The 14119-nt window shown below is 39.6% G+C and overlaps 1 protein-coding gene across 1 annotated transcript in view; it reads left to right on the top strand.

Annotated features, from left to right (window-relative positions):
* ABCB25 (ABC transporter of the mitochondrion 3) overlaps positions 1-14119 on the top strand; it is a 203232-nt gene that overhangs the window by 91096 nt on the left and 98017 nt on the right. The window contains exons 10-12 of the mRNA XM_087683610.1: positions 6599-6744; positions 7421-7537; positions 10830-10915. Coding sequence (XP_087539736.1) covers positions 6599-6744; positions 7421-7537; positions 10830-10915 — 349 coding nt within the window. The remainder of the gene's footprint in view (positions 1-6598; positions 6745-7420; positions 7538-10829; positions 10916-14119) is intronic.

Here is a 14119-nt window from a genome sequence, read left to right as displayed (position 1 = left end):
TACCTTGGCAGCAACTTGTTAGGCGACTTCACAATTCCGTAAGAAAAAGGATGACAAGTGTAAGGTTCCCCGTAGTGAGCATCACTTAAAGGGTTGTTGTTTTGTCTACTATTAGGTGGTCGAATCATTTTTGTGGTGATTGCGTGTCTCTCGAGAACAAAAAGGTAAAGTCTACTTCCACGACCTCAATAAATACTCTTGAGGTTCTAGGTATTTCTTCTGAAATTTTATCGAAGAATATTTTGTTAATGCTAGCTATAGCAACAGTAGTCCCATTAATAAAATTGTTTTGGCTCGCATGATCTTTTAAAGGTCACATGATATATAAATGGCGAAGATGTTATAGTTTTATTTGATAATGGTTCTACTCATAACTTTATTTTTTTTCGCTCATGCAGAATTTACGACTCACAATGATACTCACTAACCGAGTTTATTATGTTCGATATGCGGAGATCCCTACGATGGATCGCTAGGATTGGATGGTGTCAGACTTGGATCTTTGATCCAACAATACCATCAGATTATGGATTTTCAACTTAGGAGCCTTGACCATGTGAATGTTATTCTTGGCATGCCATGTTTTTTTGAAAAAATTTCTCTTGGTATATTAATTATAAATTTCATGTACTTTCTTTCGAGCTTGATGGTCGATTCCATGTGATCAAGGGTTAATTACCCTCCGGATTACGGAAAATAATGTACATATAATTTCAACAATTAAGTTTACTTAATGTTTTTGTTATCCAATTGTTATACTTATATTTGTTTCGTTGAGAAAGTTCAATCATTTGATTATCAATATAATCCAATTTCTTTTAATAATAATCTTAATATGAGTTCAAACGTAATTGAGTATTTGGATCTGTTATTACATGAGTATGTTGATGTTTTTTTGTTTGAGCTACCTAATGAACTTCCACCGTTTCGTGGAACATTAGACCATAGGATTGAAACCTTGCCTATTAGTTATCTTGTCTCTTGGCAAGCTTATAGGTTTAGCTCGAAAGAGTAGGATAAGATAGCTAGGTAACTTTGGGACTATTTCGCTAAGGGTTATATTGAGCCGAGTAAATCCCCATGGGGCACATTTGTTCTTCTCACTAAAAAGAAGGATTGCTTGATGTGCTTTTGTGTTGATTACAAATGTCTCAATAAGACCATCAAGAATAAATATCCGTTGTTGAGAATGAATGATCTCATTGATTGCCTTTCTGGTATACGCTATTATACCAAAATCGATCTAAGGTCTAAATACCATTAGATATTGATAGCTTCGAAGGATGTTCCGAAAACTAGGTTTTGAGTACGGTATGAACATTATCAATTTTTGGTCATTCTTTTTGGATTGAGCAATGCTCACATAACTTTCCAGAATGATTTATTTCGTTCGTATCTTGAAAAGTGGATAGTTGTTTTTCTCGACTATATTCTTATTTATAGTGACTTGTTGGGGGAGCATACCAAACACTTGCATACCATCTTACGTCTCTTAAAACGAGAGCAATTGTTTACTAAACTATCCAAGTGCGAATTCTTTTGCATGGAGCTATTATATCTTAGTCATGCCATCTTGATTGGAAGGTATTACTTTTGCTCGATTTGCCTATTCTGAGAACCATAAGGTAGGTAAGATCTTTTTTAGGTTTTTTGAAATTTTTTGGAAATTCATTGAGGACAATGCTTATATTGTTGAAAACCCTTAATACGTTTGCTTAAGGATATCCAAAGCAAGAAGAAGTACGTTAGTCCACCCATTGTTTGGAGTAGTAAGCTTGATTAATATTTTCAGACATTGAAATGGCTTGTTACCATTGCACCAATATTGCAAATTATGGATTCGAAAAAACCTTTTAAGGCCCATAGGGATGTAAGCGATTAGCTTTAGGTTGTCCTTTATTAGGATGGCTGACCTAACACATTTGAGAGCCATAAACTTATTGATATCCAAATACGTTGTACTACCCAAGAGAAGAAACTATTGGCAGTTATCCATGCACTTAGAGTATAATGTCATTATTTGTATAGTAATCGGCTTATTATTTGGATGGATAACCACTCTTTGAAATCATAGTTACATGAAACATCTTGAAACGACACTCAAAAATAGACGAAATACTAGGGTCAAAATCTCCCATGGGGAGGCCTCTTTTTTATGGTATTCTTTTTATTTCTTTTTTTAAAAATGATTCACGCTTCTTTTCAGTTTTAGAATTTATAATTCATATTGTCTCACTCTCTTTCTTTTTAAATTTCACCTCAAAATCTCTATTCTCTTACACCTATTGTAGTGCTATCTTGGATATCATTCTAAAAGAAAAATTCTCTTTTTGACGAAGAAGAGATGGGAGTGGATGAAGCAAGCTATACATGCGTTTGTGGCGCTCTTGCGTCCCGCCTTGAAAAAATCCTATCTCTTCATGGGTGCTAATGTCCTTGTCGATTGCGATTCGTTTCTTTCAAAGGCTTTGGCGAAAGCGCACCATGGTGCCTTCCTCCAAGAGCTCATCAATTATAGTGATCAAAGGGGCAGTGCTTTTGCATCTACCATTTGTTAGAAGCGGGAATCGTCGGTGAAGCTCCTTTTTTTGTCCTTTTTTGGTAGAAGTCATTTGGCTACCAATTGCCCCACCTCCAAAGAGTGGCGTTAACACATTCTTGCATAGGTTTGAAAATCTTTTCTCTTTTTTCATTTAATTTTAGTTACAACTTTCAAGTTTTAAGCTTAAATTTACTTTCTCTTCACATGGTTTACGATTGTTCGTCGGGTGCATGTAAGAGGAATTGGTCCGTCTATTCCCTCGTGCACACTAAAATTCGTAATAAGCTTAGCACATGACAATTGGAGCGACTAATTTATTGTCGCTCCAATTTAGTATGTTACACAACATGCATGAGATGTTTATGGCAAGACAGGTATTGTATATCTAATTTTATACTTTTTAGTTCATAACTTTATTCATAGATTATGAAATATTTTTAGAGAAGTTTGATTTGTTTAATCTATGTTTTTCATACTTTAAATGTATATGTAAATGTGGATCCACTTAAGCTCTCCGCTAGCACAGTTAAAAGTGTGATTGGGGAGGTCGAGGAGATAGACCAGCGGGTCTTTCGCACTCGTGCACGCATACCCGTGTTGTTATTCACCCTCGCATTGGTAGCGATGGAGCTTCCACTTCGGCATGCACATCGGCTGCCCATGATGCTCGTGGGGACCTTAGATGCTACATGAGGCATGGGAGTAGCTCGAGAAGTACTCCTAGTTCGGCCCAGGAGGACATATCTATCACTTCCTCTCACATAGAGCTTAGAGAGCCCGAGTATGATGACGAGGGAAATGCCATTAGTGAGGGTGATTTTGTTGATGAGAGTGATGGCTCCTTAAGCGGCGACAAGGATGCTTTCACCTTCGATGCCAAGAGGGATATGAGCATCTAGAGTAATCATGTATCTTGATTTGGATTGAGCCATGGATGATGGCTTTTATCTCAATCCATTTTTATATACTTTTTGTGTGAGATTGCACATTCGGCTCATAATAAAGTTGTTGGTTTCATTATTCATGCTATACTGTTGAGTCTCGACTCTTGAGTCTTGTTTTAACTCTCTTTAACACTTACTTTTGACTTGAATCTCTAAGTTTATGTTTTAACTTTTAAGTCCAAACATTAAGCATAGATTTAAAATTATATGTAATTTTTCTTTCATCAGACGTAACATCGGATATAGGTCTAACATTTATTAGTCCGATTAGTACCGTACTAGCATCGGATTGTACTAATCAGCACCATCAAACATGACAACCCTGTAAGAGAGCTTGAATGCTCACAAGAGCGTGGCTTGATTAGGTAATGTAATTGATGCTCAAGCAATGACAACCCTTGGTTCATATGCAAGCCGGGATAGCCCATAGTTCTATGAAGTTTCTAGAAGATTCTAGAACATTCTCGAAGATACCTTCAGTGTGCCATATATCAGTATGCATGTCATGCCGTGTTGATGTACTCGTAATAGCATGTGGTTTTACCTTAAAGTCCCAAAGAACTCCGATTCAATGATGTCATGGGACTCAGAAGATCAGGAAGAAGACTCCACGAAATCAGTCCAAAACTCAATGGGCACGAGATGTGTTTCACCTCCCAGCCTTGCCTAGTTCATTGCTGGCCACACTCATCGTGATCCGATTGCCAGCCGTCAAACCTTGGTGAGTCCTACTATTCTTGGACTCTCTTTAATTCTAGGCTCCCCTAAACCCGGTTCGGGTGCCCAAGACCCCGGACGGTCATGCCTCGTGCATGTTTCCCTTAATTTACCTCATAAATATAACAAATGACTATTGGCAAGTGCTATAAATTCTCTTCAAGATATTGCGGTTCTTTCCAGATTACTAAGAAGATAAGTAGTGTATCCTATGATTTAGACTTACCTTTAGAAATCCGAGCTCACGCTATGTTCCATGTGAGTTGTTTGAAAGAAGGACTGAGATAAGGTGAGTAAATTGTGCTGATTGAAGAAGTCTCACGGCTTAAGGATACTACTCGTTATGTTCCATTTGAACCCGAATTGGTTCTTGACCTTAGGACTAAATGATTCCATCAGATTGTTTATCCGGAGTATATGGTCAAATTTTCCACCTGGAGGCGAAGGCTACTTGGGAGTCGGTATACTTATTGAAGAGTCCTTTCCTCACTTTGTCCATGAGAATATTGCTGAGGACAACAATCATTCATCTCCTTGGACATCTAGATGGGCACTAGTAGCATTGGGTACGAAGTGACTTAGTGCAAATGCACTAAGGATACTTCGGGGTTACGACAACTGAGTCCTATAAATAGGACTCAAGGCCCTATTATGCACATTCATTGTGTGATCACTACTCTTGGACTCTTGGCCAATTGGCTGATGCATCTGTATAGGGATGGTGTGGGTTGGTGGTATGGGATGCCAACCATTGGGATGTGGTTGTGGCTTGGAGTGTTGCTTGCTCCCATGTTTGAGGGTGAGCTTGTTTGGCTCTACAGTTGGGAGATGAGTTTGATGTCCAATCCCTTTTGTGTTGAGTTTGGCTTGCGTCATGTCTCATGTGCAAGTTGGCTCCTAAGGGGAGGTTTCACTTATGTTAGAGCGATTCACTCGTGATTGCTCTTCTTGCAAGAACAATGACATCAATGCATCAAATGTGACAAGAGAGGCACGGAGAATTATTTCATCAATATTTGCAAGGTGCTTCGTTATGTGCTTGACACGTGTAATGTATGCATCCATCGAATCACCCTTTGTCATGTGCTCCATCTCAAGCTCTTTGTGCAAATAGGCTACACGAGCCTCATTGCGCACTTGATACAACGAAGCAGGCTTATTTCAACCATCCTTGGCCATTGTGCACGATTGAATTTGCGGGATAACTTGTCTTTGGCATGAGAGTGCAATCAAAGCATGAGCTTGGGTATGACACCCATTCCATCTCAACTGATTTGTAGTGGGAGGTGGAGTAGGGAATGGAGCAGAAGATCCACTAGTTAAAATGGATGAGCCAGATGAATCTCTAGCGTTTTGTGTTGCCAGGCGTGCAGGCCTAACCATTGAACCGCATACATAACCGCAAAGTTGCTTGGCAACCAAGATATGCTTCATCATGTATGCCCACACGGGATAATTAGTGCCATCCAATTAATCGGAGTCCCCAAACATATTGAACAAATCATTTTGCCCTGCAATTCTTTCTGCAAATTCAATGGATCCTCCACACTGTATACTTTTCTGTGGATTGCCTGGGAAGAAGCCTTCTCATCCTTGCCTGTCTCACAATGTGGAGAATGAACTTATTCTATCTGACTGCAGTCCAGAATAGATCCAGGTGACAAGTCTGCCTGACCTGCCCAGTTGGCTGTCTTGTCTGACCACCAGTGCTGGGCATGTGCAGTGCCTTCACCAAATGTAATACCTGCCTGTCTGCCTATGCCTGCCAATGCCCGTCATGTGATGCCTGCCACAATGTAGCTGCCCTCTCTGGCGGCCACCTGTGCTACACACGTGTTCAATGCTTCAGCCCTCAGCACATCCAGTTGGACCTATGTGGATCTACCCCAGGTCCACCTGCCACATGTCGAAATTGTCATATGGCCCCTACTGTATCTGTGGCTTTCCTGAGCTGCAGGGTTCCATTCCAGAAGCACACAATGAACCTTTTGAGAGCTGCTCTAACATAAGTTTTGGTTCCAATCTTGTTGAATACTGTCAAGGCCCTTCTATTTAGTCCGCATAAGCTGAATAGCCATAACTGCATGGTACTAGTTTTCATTTGAATTGTCTAGGACGTGTTGAAACCATTTGTTTATCATTATTAGGTTTTTTTGCTCTCTAGACCTCAAGCTTGTAAGTTTTGCACCTTTTTGCCATAAGGAGAGAAAACTGCTGGAAAGCTTAGGTGAACCTGTCATGCCCTTCAATACACTTTTTTCAGTTGTTGGAAACTTGCATATACTGGGGTTACTAGAAACAGAAAAGTAAACAAAATAACTTTTTTCTTAGGAAAGTTTAGATTAGAAAGGCATGGCAATTTCTGCTTACAATTGCAATGTGGATTCTGGTACAGAGTACGAAGATGCAGCATTGAAAACTCAAAGCAGTCTCTCGTTTCTAAATTTTGGTCAAAATCTTGTATTCAGTGCTGCTCTGTCTACGGCAATGCTAATGTGTTCTCATGGTATTGTAAGCGGCACAATGACCATTGGTGATTTGGTGAGTGCTTTGCTTGCAATTTTTGCCCTAAGCAAAACTGTGACTTGATTAATTTAGGCCCAGTAAGCAAAAACATATTTCTGAATAGTTTCTACAATAACTCAATTCTAACTGATGTCGTACTCTCAAAACGGTTGAAATACAAGCATTGCTTTCATCACTTTCAGAAATCAAGGAGCAAAAAATCTGTTTGAAGTAATGGACATGTCAAGCATACATCCTGAGATTTCACGTAGTTTGTCAGAATGATTGGAAAATAAGTTTCAGATTTCTAAAACAGGCAATAAATTTTGAGAACACTGTGGCTTGGATTAGTTTTCTTTTGGCTTTATCCAGTTCAGACAATCGTGCAGGTTCTCATCCCACTCCAATTTTTTTCCTGTTTGTATAAATTACAACTTATCATACCAATGCAATGCCTGCCAACATCTAGTATTATTTAAGTCATACATTGGTGGCTTTCAACCTCTACAATGCAGACTAATGGATGTCCCTAAGAACCTGCTCCAAGAGCCTAAAGAACATAGTCAGCATTGCATTTGCTTTTGAGAGAGTGTGGTTAAATTATCATAGTACATTGTTACAGAGATTAAATTATCCACTATAAGCATTGTGTAAGTCTAAGATAACTTAAATAATGTTTACAGATTAATATTCTCATTTCTCCACTTTTCAGGTCATGGTGAATGGGCTACTTTTTCAGCTTTCTCTGCCTCTTAACTTTCTTGGTACAGTCTATAGAGAGACACGGCAAAGTCTAATTGACATGCACTCTCTCTTTTCGTTACTGGAGGTATGCCTTTTCATATTATTGTATATTGTAGATCTGTATTATGGGCGTTCTGTTGTTCACTGTTGCAACGTATGGTGAGAGGTTCTCCCACTAAAAGCTTTACGGTGTGGAACATTATAAACTGAGTCTGATACATATGCCATACAAAAGCAACACTTAGGGACCTAGGATATAAGTCATAGTATCATGTGGTTTAGGTTTAAATCAACTGTTTATTATTGTTGCAACAAAGGACAAAAAGGCACATGGGGTGTTAAAGCATGTTAATCTCAGAATATGTTAATCATGGTACCATGGAAGTAGGAGGTGTCTGAAGCTCTGAAGTGGCTTGGGAAATCCTGAAGTGTGTTATCCCAGGGGCAACAGCTTCCCTTGTTCAAAATGGTGCAAATGATGTTTTTTTTGGGTCTAAAGCTATCTTCCCATCTCCTGTAGAAGTTAGCAAGGAAAAATTGTGAGATACCCTATGCATCTCAATGCTGAGCTGGGGGTTGACATCACTCCTCTTGCCCAATCTATTGATGTGCCCAAAGAAGGGACATTCCTAGGTGTCTCTTCAAATGGATCTCTCGAAACCCACTCCCCAATGTCCCAGTATAGTCTCTGAAGAGGCCTTCTCTTGTAAGCCTAATATCTCCAGCCATCCATCATGTATGTCTCAGGGTTTGAGTCTAAATACAGAGTCTTATCACTATGCGATGAGTCAACGACACAACCCTAATCCTCTACTAGAGCATCTTTGAACTCCAACTGATTAAGATCCTTGTTCTAGAGTCTTCCATCCCTAAACAAACACTCTTCCACTAGAATAGCCACCACTGTGAGAAAAATGTCTCCTCTTGTAAAGAGCTCAATCTATGTTTGAGAAGTACGTGCGTCAATCCTCCATTCTAGGGCTACCATTTCCCTAATGCTCTCCATCATGTCTCTAGTCCCTCTCTAATGCCATGAAGCTTGTGTTGCTGTAACTGTGTTTGTGACTAAAGAAAGCCGAACTGATCCCTCTTGTATAGAAGCTACGTGGGAAGAGAATTCGCCTCAAGAAAAGCGTATACTCTCTCTAATGGTGTGGCCCCTCTCCATCGTAAGTTGCTAGTGGAATAGAAGAAGTTTCCTCATCTTCTCTATTATAGTGGCTGCATTAATCTAGTGAGATTATGTAGGTATTGATCTCCAAGCCCAGATAATCGCAGCAACAAATTTGATTTTGAAAGCCATTCCCAAGCCTTGGAGTGTAGATGTGCTGAAAAATTTAGTGAATGCTAGGCTGTCATGGTCCATTGGCAAGAATGATAGTCTCTAATCTCCATAGCAATAATTTCTTGTGTGACTCTCACTTGGAAGGCTAGTTGTCCATGCTCTGTGGACGGATGGATTCATTTGATCCATCTTGTCCAGTACGCCACATTTGATCATGTCCAACAATGTCCAAACTGAACTGTTCGACTATTTTAAAGTTCTTGTTTGTTACCATTTGAGTTACTTTGGGGTAGCTTTAGGTGTTTTTTAGGCTTCCTCTCCCACAACACATGTGCACATATCCCCAATATTTTTTTTCTTCGTGAAGAAGTCTAAATTAATGTATAGAAATATTTACATAGGCCTTTAGGCCAACCAAGTTCCAGCATCAAACACTCACGAAGCCAAAAGCCTATGAAAACACCATTCTACAGGAACAAAAGAAGAGGATTATGAAGTGGGCATAACAAGGGTGGAGGGAATAGAATCCTTTCTCTGCTGCGTGTCTGTCACTGTTCTGGCATCCATATTGCTGCGTGTACTGCTGCCAGACGTCTTCGGAAGTTACCTTGCTACATTTCGGGATTCGTCGGAGTGCAACACACTCTCTATTTCATTACCTTTGCATTGGTCCTAGAGACACAAGAGTTCTGGTGGCAATATTCATTCACTACTTAGTGTATTTGCTGCATAAGCATTGTATTATTCGGATGGATTCATTTATGATTCTCACTGTGTTCATGGTCTCTGAGTTACCCTAAACCCTAATTGTGTTTTGTTAAGTTTGTGCTTTGTCATACAATTGTATTTGTGTTTGTGTTTTAGGCTATTTCTTTACACAGTGCATCCCATTGCATCGATCTTCTCATGGAAGATATTGGGATACTTAATTGGGTGAAGAAGATTGTTGCAAATGCTTGGCTTATTATGAATTTCATCGCAAAGAAGGTGAAATTCTTGGCCATTCTATGCCTACAGTGATCAGAGTTAAAGAAGCCCTTCAAGTCCGATTTGCTGCCATGTGGTTGCTTCTTGTGCGGCTATTTGACGTGCAAAACGTGAAACTTTGTACTTTCCACGATCCATATTTAAATTGCGTATTTTATATGTTTGTGAGCAGATTTCCTATATGATTTTATATGTTTTCTTGAGGAAACATATGAAACAAGGTACTTTATTCATATTTTGCATTGAACATATTGTATAAATCGTACTTGACCACCTTGGTGCAAAGGTTAGGGCAAAGCATTGGGATAGATGCATGAACATGGCTGTGGTCTAATACAATAAATCAGATGATTTTGAAATTGAGATTTGCATGTATTAAACCTTGTTTGTAGAGTGCAACAATGTGGGACCAAATTGGCATGTCCAATGCCACTTAAGTCAATGGGATCGAGGACATCATGTATTCATATGGATTACAGTTATTAGAGTACAAATGGGCAGATGTATTGCGTATTTGGTCAAGGGTTGTGAGAGCAATTGAGGACACCATGTTAGAGACAAATTTGGGCTGATTCAAGAGGAAGGCACATAGGAATCACTCGCATTGAAAGAGTACTGGTTTATGAATGCAAGTCACCTGTGATTTGTGTAAGCTTTTAATAATGATAAAGAAAGAGTGTAAGGGGATGAACCTTTGGGGCCTATCTATGCAAGAGCATTCTTGCTCTCTGCTTAATGAGTTTATTCGTTGATTGATTTCATGTGTTCGAATTAGTTTATGTTCATTGGCCTTTAGATAGTTTATATAGGCGGATTTCATGGTTCTATTGCAAAAGAGTGTTGGACCAGAAAAGAAAGCTAATTTGTCAAAATGCTCTGAGTGACTTCCATCGACCCCCATAAGTATCCGTTATATGGAAGGTTTGAGTAGGAGGCTTGGAACAGCCTTGTTGATCACAAGTGTTTGGTGCACTAGCAGATGGCTTGAACCTTAGTTGATGAATCTGAGTTGTGCCTAGTTTAATTCTAAACTTCAGTTGAGTACAGAAGATTTTGTGTGCTGACTTTAAATTGGCGAGTGTTTGAGGGGTTCATGTGTTGACAGGTTAAACCAAACATTGTTGATAAATGGGATGCAAAGTCTCTGCAACTGATGGATGGTTCTATCAGCTTTGAGAACATAAAGTTTTGGTGAGTGTGAGATTCAAAACTGCTTTAAGTGCAATATCATAAATTGTTCCATTTCAGATGGCTTTGGCATTTAGATACCTATGCAGTCGTGTTTGCTCAAACTATTTTAGACATTTGCTGTAATTTCTATTGGGTATTGTATTGTGTGTGATTCTGCAGTAAATTCCCCATGTATGGTATTATTGGATTTAGGAGTAGAGATGGGGATTCATGGACAAAAAGTTTTAATCGTAGATTATACTATGAAGCGAGTCAAAGTGACAGCAGTTTGTATTGTATTATATAAGCTCAGATCTGAAACCTGGAGCTGCTGAGAATTGGTTTTGGCTGAATTAGAGGAATGCAAGAGTATAAATAGACATATGACTGCTGTCAGATGTGTTCAAACTGTTGTGCTTATCTACTATGATCTTTCCTAATGTATTTGACTCTAGCTTCTACTATGGTCTTCCATGCTAGATTTTTCTCTAACTTACCAATGTCCAATTGCAAACTGTCTTTAATTCTTTGCTAGTATGACATTTTGGGCTATGAAAGGCCAAATCGTTCTAGGAGACAAAAATAGATACATTGGACTATTATGTTTTCAAAGTAGAATAAATAAACCATAATCTAAGAGGAAAGATCTCATTAAGAAATGATGAATAACAAAAAAGATAAAAAACACTAGGGATCTAATACAATGAGGAAGTGATAAGAGGATCAATATCATACCTATACGGCTATCATGGCTGTATCTTACATGGATAAGCTGAAGTGTCGAGGTAGCACTAGTTGATGGTGTGCTAATATCTTCCGTATCCTTTGGTTATGCCTTTTCTTTCTTGGAGAGAGGTAAGAATTCTATGAACACACCTCGGATCAAAGTGTCCCAAGGCTAAAAAGCAAAATACAAAGCAGCCGTGTAAGGGACTTCCATATCAAGAAACCTGTAACAAAGAGAAGTCTATTATAAAGCTTGAATGAATAGCTAGTTGGGAGGTCTATAACGCTAGACCATTTGGGTTTAGAAAAGGAAATAAGTGCTAGAATCCCATGTCTTGAGAAAAGTACCTTTTCTCCCTCTCATAATCTCTTCATAGTCTTTGAACTGCCTTGTATTCCCTCCCATCTCCCACGGTGAGTATGCACAATCTCTGTTCAAATCTTGGAGAGAGTCTCTGTAGTAGATTTTTGTGACAATACCCTTGAGTGCATACCGTCTGTGAGAAATATGGGGTGATAGTCTTGCTCACAAGGTTCTCTAAAATGTGGCAAGCTTGATAGCTTTGGACATCCTCAGATCCATAAGTTGAGCCTTTGTCAATGACCCAAGCAAGCTTTCTCCATGTAGCAATCATAGGGTCTTTGGTGCTACATACAAACCTTTTCAAGCATCATAATTTTCCCATCTATTGCAACAATGGGAATCTTTCCAATACCTTTGATTGCGTACGAAGCATTATTTGCACATTCAAGTAATTCCCCCTTTTGTACATTTGCATGTGATACAAACAAGTCACAAAAGGATGTTATGTGCTTGGAGGCACCACTGTCAAAGTACCATGTATTGCTGTTTTCAGCTAGTGATAAGCCATGTGCATAAGAAGAATGATCATACAAACAACACACAACAAAAGCATAAGATTGACCATTGTCCAGATGTGCTAAATGTGTTATTGCATCCTTTGCACTTGTTCGATTTTCAGCAATAGTCATGCTTGATTGGAGCTTTTTTTCACTAGCAATCCTCTTTTTGCATTCCTCAATGACAAGCCCCCTTTTCCTGCAATATTTGCATCTTTTTTCTTAGCACTCTCATACTTCTTGCTTGAAGAGTTCGTAGAAGAAGCTAATTTACCTTGCTCTTTGAGTTTCATGGCTGCCATGACTTCCCTTTGTTCTTATGGATGGCTGCGAATGCTTGATTTTCCATACTTATGTTAGAGCAATGCACTTGTGATTGCTCTTCTTGCAATAATAATGGCACCAATGCATCGAACATGTATGCATCAGCATTTCCTTTTGCAAGCAAGTGAAGTGTAGTGGCGAAACCTTGATAAGATTGTAGAAACAAGAGAAGCATGAGGAATAATCTCATCAATATTCTCAAGCTACTCTGTTGTATCCTTTGTACATGTAACGTAGGCATCCACCGAATCATGCTTAGTCATGTGCTTCATTTCAAGCTGTTTGCGCAAGTAGGCAATGCGAGCTTCATTGCGCACCTGGTACAAGGAAGTAAGTTTATCCCAAGTATCCCTGGTCCTTGTGCACTACCGAATATGTGTGGAATAACGTGTCTCCTTCAAGGGAGTGCAATCAAAGCATGTATCTAGGTATCTCATCTATCCCATCTCAATTGATCAGTGGTGGGAGGTGCGACAAGGGCTAGAGCGAAAGATCCACTTGTGACAATGGATGAACTAGATGAACTTGTAGCATTTTTTGTAGCAGGGCTTGTAGGCTGAACCTTTGAACTAGATACATAGCCCTAAAGCTGCTTGGCAACTAAAATATGCTTTATCATGTATGCTCACATTGGATAATTAGTGCCATCCAATTTATCGGAGTCCCCAAACATGTTTATCAAATCATTTTGACTTGCCATTGGTTGATGCATGCAACTGATTTTTCACAATAGCTGTTGCAAAATGTGTACTATAGGTGTAGCAATATGAAAAGCAACGAAAAATGTTGGGTAGGGCAAGCGCAAAGAGGTTGGCCCTCGGGCTGAATCGTTTGGTAGGAACAAGGGAAAACAGGTTGGCTATTGGTGTGGGACTGCCAAGACGTGGGCTGTCTGTTGGGGCGGTGACAGTCAGTTTTGACCAGGTGATGCTGGTGCAGGCTGTTGGGACAGGCAGATGAAGGGTAGATGGCGGTTTGAATAGGGCAAACTAGTCAAGTTGATGCAGGTCCAGCAGTTGAATGCAATGCAGGCGATGAGCTGGCTGTTGACGGAGAGGCTGATGATAAAGAAGTTGGGAGCAATCCACATGCAGAGAGCAGCAATCCTTGAGGAGCAGCACAAGCTGAGTTCAAGACTCAACGGTGGCTGAGGTGGCGGTGGCTGATTAGAGGTATGGCTTTGATACCACTGTTAGGTTAGGATTCAGCAGCATGCATACACTCACCCACACTCACAATGAGAAAATGAACATCAAGAGAGAAGAGAGTGTTGGAATGTCACATCCAGTATGTGAGAATGATATTGAAAGTACA

This window comes from Lygodium microphyllum, chromosome 8, assembly GCF_053477565.2.
Source record: "Lygodium microphyllum isolate KBCC chromosome 8, Lygodium_microphyllum_v1.1.10, whole genome shotgun sequence".
NCBI classification, from domain to species: domain Eukaryota; kingdom Viridiplantae; phylum Streptophyta; class Polypodiopsida; order Schizaeales; family Lygodiaceae; genus Lygodium; species Lygodium microphyllum.
The sequence above is the reverse complement of the archived record's forward strand: the minus strand, read 5'-3'. Positions and strand labels throughout refer to the sequence as shown.